General features: G+C 35.6%; 1 protein-coding gene across 1 annotated transcript; it reads left to right on the plus strand.

Moving 5' to 3' along the window:
- The first annotated feature begins 5,087 nt into the window (after window positions 1-5,087).
- On the plus strand, window positions 5,088-5,627 carry LOC126008594 (nucleoplasmin-2-like). Its single transcript, XM_049772856.1, has one exon. It carries the CDS (start codon window positions 5,088-5,090, stop codon window positions 5,625-5,627), a length of 540 nt encoding a protein of 179 aa, XP_049628813.1.
- The last annotated feature ends 2,315 nt before the right edge of the window (window positions 5,628-7,942 follow it).

A 7,942-nucleotide genomic window follows, 5' to 3' on the forward strand; every position in this document is an offset into this window, starting at 1 on the left:
TTGTGTTGGATATATTTTGAGGTAGATACAGATTTTCTTCTGTAGGGAAAGGCTGTTACCTCTCAGTAGATTGTAGATTCAGTGTTTCAAAACCGTGGTGTGTTACCCAGAAGGTGGATTGAGTTCAAACTTGCAAGTCTTAATAGAATTGGACTCAAACTCTACTATTTTTGTTTTAGTTGATATGATATGGAGCAAGGTTATTTACTCTTTAAGTACAGTTACCATAATTCTTTAAAACTAGATGAATAAATGCATTAAATTTATATGCATGGTTTAATTTACTGGGTGCAATTTAATGAGTATAAACTATGTTAAAGTCTAACTTTAACTATTCAGAATAATATCTAATACACAGCAAGATTAACTTATGAACTATGTTCTGCATTACATTTATTTTTGTATTACTTGGATCCTAATAAATATTTTTTTATTTTAACATTATTAAATTTAACCTTATTAACTATCTCCAGATCCACAGAGAATAACTAGTTTGAGAAAGTTACAGTTTAAAACAATTATAGCTACTTTTAGAAGGGAGCTTCTACAAAGTTTGAGGCAGGTGATATCTACTTGTAGTACAAATATTGTAGTCATTACATTTCATTCAACTGCACTAGACAGGACTAGGACTGCCAAGGATAAAGAGATGGAAAATACAGCTCGTTATTTCAAGCTGAGATGGATGGGTATGATAGAGAAATAATATTATGATAATGACAATATAAAGGAGCATTATCATCATAAAAACAGCTTTTACTTACTAAACCATGGCATGTGTTAGATTCCCTACTCAAGACAGCAGTACTTAATAACTGTGAGTTAGATGTAATTTTTCTCTATTATAGAGATACTAAATAATATGCTGAACTTTTAGTGTCATCAGTATTTAACAAAATTACTGTGAAGAGTGTTCTGCTGACTTTCAGGTGGTTTTTTTTTTTCTGGTGCTGGAAGATTGGGTTTTCAGATGTTGAATGTATTGTATTTAATAATTACAGTTTTTTGTTTTAATTTATTAATTTTCTTAGTTTTATAAACGAAAAAAACTAAGTGACTAGAATGATAGCTCCAGTTGCTGGAGCAAATGCTTTTGTACACCAAGAGGCTTGGATTTTATTCTTAGCATCCCTGAGCACTGCCAGTGGATTCAAGCATTAGAGTCAGAATGTAGACCCATAACACGTTTAAGTGTGACACAACCACAAAACAAAATTTTTTTAAAGTGGTTTCAAGTTCCAATAGTTGAAACATAGTGTGCCCTACAATTAATAATTTAACACGTAAAAGCTAACAATCTCTGATCCCCTATACTCAGTTCAAAATATTCTAGAAAAGAGAGAGAAGTTAGGTTTTATTAGCCAGCCCACAAGGAATGTATTCTCTTTTCTTCACTTATTTGTTCTTTTCATTGCAAATGCCTTCAGGGAAAATAGCTTATTCACCTCTCCTTGCAAGGTTCATCCTAAATATAAAAATCAATAATTTTATGTATTATTTGTATTTTTTACTTTCTTGAAAATTGGGTTACTAAAATTATCTGTATTTATTTTTTTGTGTCAAGTTTTATATACATGACACATGGCAAGTATTGCCATTGCAAAAATAACATAATAATCAGCCTATTGGCATCATTGTCGGATTATTATTCATGAATTCTCCAGACTCCTTCTTTTGATTTCCTCTATCACTTGTTTTATTTCTTTAATTATTTGATTTAAAAATTGTTTTATAGCTTTTTTTATTTGTTTGTTTGTTTGTTTGGTTGTTTTTGGGTCACACCCAGCAGCGCTCAGGGTTGCTCCTGGCTCTATGCTCACAAATCACTCCTGACAGTGTTGGGGGAACATATAGGATGCTGGAATTCAAACCACTGTCCTCTGCATGCCAAGCCAAATACCCTACCTTTATGCTATCTCTCTGCTCCTGTTTTATAGTGTTATTTTAAGTTCTCACCTCTTCTCATGAGACAAGTATATTCTAAATAAAATTGTCAGGTAGGAGCAGTATTACAATGGTTAGGGTACGTGGCCTTGCACATGACCAACCTAAGTTGGATCACTGGCAACCTATATGGGCCTTAAGCCACACAGGCACGAGCTCTGGGCACAGAGCCTGAATAAACTCAGCACCTCTATGTGAAGACCCTAAACAAAACAAAGAACAAACATTTAAGGTTGCACTCTTAATTTATTTTCCCGAAGAGACCTTATCAAATGGACAGTGTTAACAAGTTTCTGGAGTGGTTCTTTTTGTCTTAGAAACAAATATGTCTGTCACTATAAAGTGAAAATGAGACATTATTTTAGAATGCATACTTTTATTATATATGACTTCTGATATTTTTAAATATTTTAAAGAAACACATATGTACTCAAGACATATATTGGGCTTATTTTATTTATTCTCTTTTGGTATTGTAGCCATACTTGGTGTGTCTCAGGGATTATTCTGCCCTTTTGCTCAGGGATCACTGCTGGTAGTGCTCCCTAATACATGCCAAAAATCAAAGTTAGGTCAGTTGTGTGCAAGGCAGACACCGTATCTGCTATACTATCTTTCCGGCCATTGATTGACTTTAAAACTCACCACCTAATGTGTTGATGTGTAAAAGAATTAAAATTAAAATTAAAAACAACATTCCTGGAACAGGAGTTGGAGTTGAAGGAGGGAATGTACAGTGGAGTGCGGAGTATGAAGGCATGGTTAGTGATTTGTACTTTTTTTCTTTGGACTATCTTTTCTCAAGATATAGCTGCCTAGAAGAGTCATTTTTTTGTTTTTCCTGGATGTTTAAAGTATAAAAAAAGTAGAAAAATAAAAATACCCAGCAATAGGAATTTATGGAAGAAAGTTAACATTTCTTCTCTTGAGGGATACTCAGAAAATCTATCATACTTTATCTGCATTAATAGACTCTAGAATCTTCCCAAAATAATTTTGTTCACTGAATCCAATTTTAATGAAACATCTTAGGAAGGGGCAGTTGTTTGTGAGCCCTATTTAGGGAAAGTAATATTGAAAACTCTTTATGTTTTTGATTCAGAGACTATCTGGGTTAAAGGTAAACAAATATTTAGGAAGAGAAATTTGAAAATAACTCCTTATAGGAGTTAATGGGAGCTTTGAATGATTTAGAAAGTGACTTTAATAATTAAACATGATGATGGGCTGGATTTGATAGGAGTAACACGAGAATAAGAAGTAAGAATAAATTTTACAAGTTATCATTAAAATGTAACAACAAAGTTTTTTTTGTTTGTTTGATTTTTCTTGGAATTAGAAGACACCTAGAAAGGCTCATAAATTACTCCAAGACATTGCTCCAGGGTCACTTCTTGTAAATACACTATATTTCTTTGAGTTATCTTCTCAACCTCTGGTGCATTTTCTCTCTCTCTCACTTTCTCTCTCTCTCTCTATGTGATCTCTTTGTAATCTGAATGTTTTCTCAACTAAAAAACCACTTCTAATATAGCACCACTATTTTAAGACACATGCCAAGTATAATAATCCCTGACTTACAGAAATGACTCTGTAAGTCTTAGAGCTTCCTGCACTGAGATGTAGTCTGTATATGAGAAAGAATTATCTGTAGCAAAAGAGACACCTCACTATTGGGAATTTTGCTCTTCTGGCCTCATGGCTTCTTTGTTGGTTTTTCTTCATTATGGGGAATTTTATCAGAAACAACATTGCCACATAGTAGAAATTAGATAGAATAGAGGCTGTTGCCAGCTTAAAGGTACAGATTTTACTGTACAATATTGAGTCTCATCACTTATTTCATTTCAGGACTAAGTTTTTTCAACAGTTCACCATATTCAATGCTGTCTCTGTGAAAACAATTATGCCTCTGACTTTAGGCCTTTACATAGGGTTACACAAAATAATGATTTTTTCTTTTTCTATCATTTTTTGAGAAAATTTTTGAGAAATATTTTTAAAACTTTACAAAAATAATGCTAAGGCTTGATCTTTAAGTCCTCATTCTCCCTTGAACATGCATTTCATTTGCTTATCTCTAAGCAACTCTTTGCTTATTTGTTCTTTTGTACACACATTCCTTTCCTTCTCTCCCTCTCACATCATTCTATCTCATTCAGTAAAAGCTATCTTGATTCACTAAAAACGAAACAAAATAGGAGTATAAACCATAGCATAAAATGCAAACATTTTTGACCTTCCGCTAGACTTATTCATCAACATAGTTCATTCCTGAAAGCTCCAAATTTTTCTTACATATTTATAAAATAACTTGCATTTAAGTTTGTGACAACTCATTCATTCTCTTAGATTATTTCTTCCCTTTTAAACTCATTATAAATATGTTAATATATTTGAGAACATGAAATTTTGAGGTCTGGAAACAACTTCAAAGCAGTTGTAGGTCATTTAGTGAGAATATTTCTATTACTCTCTTTATTATTTAATATTACACAAACAAATCTTTTCATCTATCTGTCATCTTACTTATTTGTAAATTCTCCTGACTGAAAACCCTCAGTTTTATTTGAGGTGCTTTTGACTTGAAAGGTCTCTAGTCACCTGTGTTTGTATTGCTAAATTAATTTACCATATAGATAGTTCACTGTCCTTGGACATAGTAACAACTTCAGCTAAGTTGAATATTGACTTATTAATCATTTTAGCAGATTTTATTGAATAAATATACAACGTAATCTCCAATGTTCCTTTTTTACTTTTGTGAGTAGTGTTTATGTATTCTGCATAATAATGTTCATAGATTGAGGGACTATAGAGGGTAAAGATGCGGCTATAATGATATGTGCAGCCTTGTTCTTAATTAACATTGCTTTATATAGGAGAAAACTATCTGGCCAACGTTTCCTAATGTGCTAGATTTAAGTAGAAACCTTTTTTTTTTTTGACCGCAGAATAGGCTTTTACTTTCATTTCATGAGTTTAAATGATAATCAACATGAAATTATGCATAGCTATTGGTTCATGTGGTCACATTTAATTTCTAATTAGAAATTTAATGTCTAATTAGATGATTACCTTAGATGATTAGAATGTAATCAAGAATTTTAAGGTTGGAGCTAATCGTGCAGCAGGTAGGGCACATGCTGTGCAGAGTGCCATCTCTGGTTCCATCTCTAGCTCTCTGCCTTGCTGTGGGCAGTGAGCTGAACCAAGGACAAGCAGACTTGGATCTTCTGAAGCCAGTACTAGGAGAAGCAGGACTGCAGCTGTTGCTGAGCATGATCTGCTTGAGGGAAAAAGCCAAAATGGAGATGAATCTTGTAGATATTGTGCTGGCAGCGAGCAGAGAAAACTGGAAGACCAAGCCCATAACCAATGCTTCTCCTTCAGCTCCTCCTTGCTGCCATGTTGTCTTGCCAGGAGCTGGTGCCTTGTCACCTTTCACTTGTGGGCTGGCTCTGGACCCATGTTCCCTTAGTGACCTGGAGCATTATGACTTTAAAGACAGATCATGGCAGGAGGAGAAACAAGAGGAAGAAGAAGTGGAAAAGGAGGAAGATGATGAGGAAGATTGTGATAGCTATGTGTCCTTAGAGGACTCCACTTCTCAAACACAATCAAAAGGGCAGGCAACACAGAAAGCAGATAATTATGGCAAAGTAGGAAAAGATGAACAGTGAGGAGGACCGTATTGAGACCCCAAGGAAAAGAGTCTGTGAAAAAAAGAACAAAGCTCTGCTCGAGTCGAAAGAAGGCATCGGTTTAAAAAATGCGGAATTAGGAGTGACCTTCATATAGTCCCCATAGCCCATCATATAGTCCCCATAGCCCATCAGGAATAAGCTCTGAACATTGTCATGCATGTCCTCAAAATAAACAAACAAAATCCAGAAATAATTTTAAGTGTATCTTTAAAAAAAAACACACACAATTAAATGTTGTGTGACTCTAGATCTACATTTTTTAGATATATATTTACTAGGAGTTTTCAAATTTCATCAATGATACTTAATAAAAATGGTAAATATATATTAAATATTTGCACTTATAAAACAGGAACCCTCTGAACACAAACTAATGTCAATTTAAAAACAATTCTTCACATGATTTCTTTCTGTTTAGGTTTGCAAATTCCCCACAATAACTTTTATATATATATTTGTTTGTTTTTGGATCAATACCCAGCAGCGCTCAGGGGTTACTCCCTGGCTCTATGCTCAGAAATTGCTCCTGGCAGGCTCGGGGGATATATGGGATGCCAGGATTTGAACCACCACCATCCTTCTGCATGCAAGCAAACACCTTACCTCCATGCTATCTCTTCAGCCCCTAACGACTATTATTTTTTTAAAAAAGGGCTTTCTACTTGGGGTTACTCCAACACACCTCTACCTCCTTCCTCCGGAAGCTCCAGGGCTTCCCCTGGGCCACATGTCTGGGCAAGCCAGCAAAGTGGGTCCCTTAGAGGAGCTTATGGGGTACCCTAGGCTTTCCCCATTCCCAAGCCAGCCTCCAGAGGGGAGGCTTAGGGTTGCGGACTTTGAACTTCCAGCCTTCTGGCTCAGGAAGGATCTCCTTCCTTCCTGGGAGCCGGGAGTCTCTGCCAGCATGGGTTTTGGCAGACCTCCATTGTGCCAAATGAATTTTTTACACTTGTAGGAGCTTAACTGGGGGTAGTTGATAGTTGCTCGGCTGTACTAAGGCAGTCACTGGTAATTTCATCCAGTCTACATGTTCCAAACTGTGCAATATATATAATAGTACTCCATATCCTTAAGATGTGTTTTTATGTATTTCCAGTTTGTATTCTGCACTTTTATCACACCCCTACAAAACTCATTTTTTATTCTTTAACTCTCTCACCCCAAAACCATCATTATCCCACAATTTTACCCTTTTTAACTTTAGTTACTGCACCATCCAAAATCACAGACCTACATGGTGCACTGGATTTCACACCCACCCAATTATTTCAAAAGCATAAAAAACAAACAGTATGCCCTTTGAATATTTTCTATTTATTTTCTTTGACAGCTATATCTCTTACTAATTATTCTTTATTATAGTGACGATTTCCCTACTTTTTATCTTTTCTTCTCTTTGTTAAACTGATCAATAAGGAATTGGTGAAAGAATTCCCTCAGTTTATCGCTTCTGTATGAACCAAAGTCACGGGGATTGTTGGACCTATTCTTGCAGCCCCATATGTACCAATAATGCCATGTGGCATTATTCCTTGTTTGCATAAGCCCATTAAAATGGTGAAATTCTATACATACAAATAAGTTCTTATCTAATAGAGATGGGAACACACAAAACTTGTAGTGCAATTGGACCTTACACCCTGAACATTGACATAATGACGTGGCGCATGGCCTCAGAAGAATGGGCATTCTCATTCACCCTGAACTAGGGAAGCCACCTACGAAACATCCAACATTGTCTATATATTCAGCTGGAAGCAATCCTCTACCAGGGAAGGACCCTCCTCTGACATTCGACCTACTCAAAAGAGACTTCCCTTAACACTGAGAAGACAACAACAATAATGTCCTGCTTACTGGACAGGGCTCTCTGCATTGCCCTTTAATTGTGAGGTGAAACTGGAGGACGCTCGACACCAGTCTGACTTCAATGTAGAATATGCAAATTCCAGGATCTTTTTGCCAACAACAGCAGACTGTTTGAAAAATAAAACTGTATTGGCACTACAGACAAGGACTTGGATTAGACTAAGTATTTTGCCTGAACCTAGAGCTGGTCTTATGCCAGGAATCTTCAGGGGTAGGATCTCCTTGTATTTAGGCCAAGGCTTTTCCTTTCCATGTCACCATATTTTGGTGGGCCTGTTCGCAAACAATAATTGCCACTCTAAACATGTTTTACTTTTGCTCCATGACTCCTAAACCTTAAATAAAAAATAAAAAAAACCTTAAACTTTTGAGGTTACACATAAACTAATATGCATATGCATGGAAAATGTAAAAATAATACT

Source organism: Suncus etruscus, chromosome 5 (assembly GCF_024139225.1).
Source record: "Suncus etruscus isolate mSunEtr1 chromosome 5, mSunEtr1.pri.cur, whole genome shotgun sequence".
In the NCBI taxonomy this organism is placed as follows: Eukaryota; Metazoa; Chordata; class Mammalia; order Eulipotyphla; family Soricidae; genus Suncus; species Suncus etruscus.

Bases quoted from the DNA above. Each gene is read 5' to 3' on its own strand.
- LOC126008594 (XM_049772856.1), top strand. From the start codon at position 5,088: ATGCTGTGCAGAGTGCCATCTCTGGTTCCATCTCTAGCTCTCTGCCTT.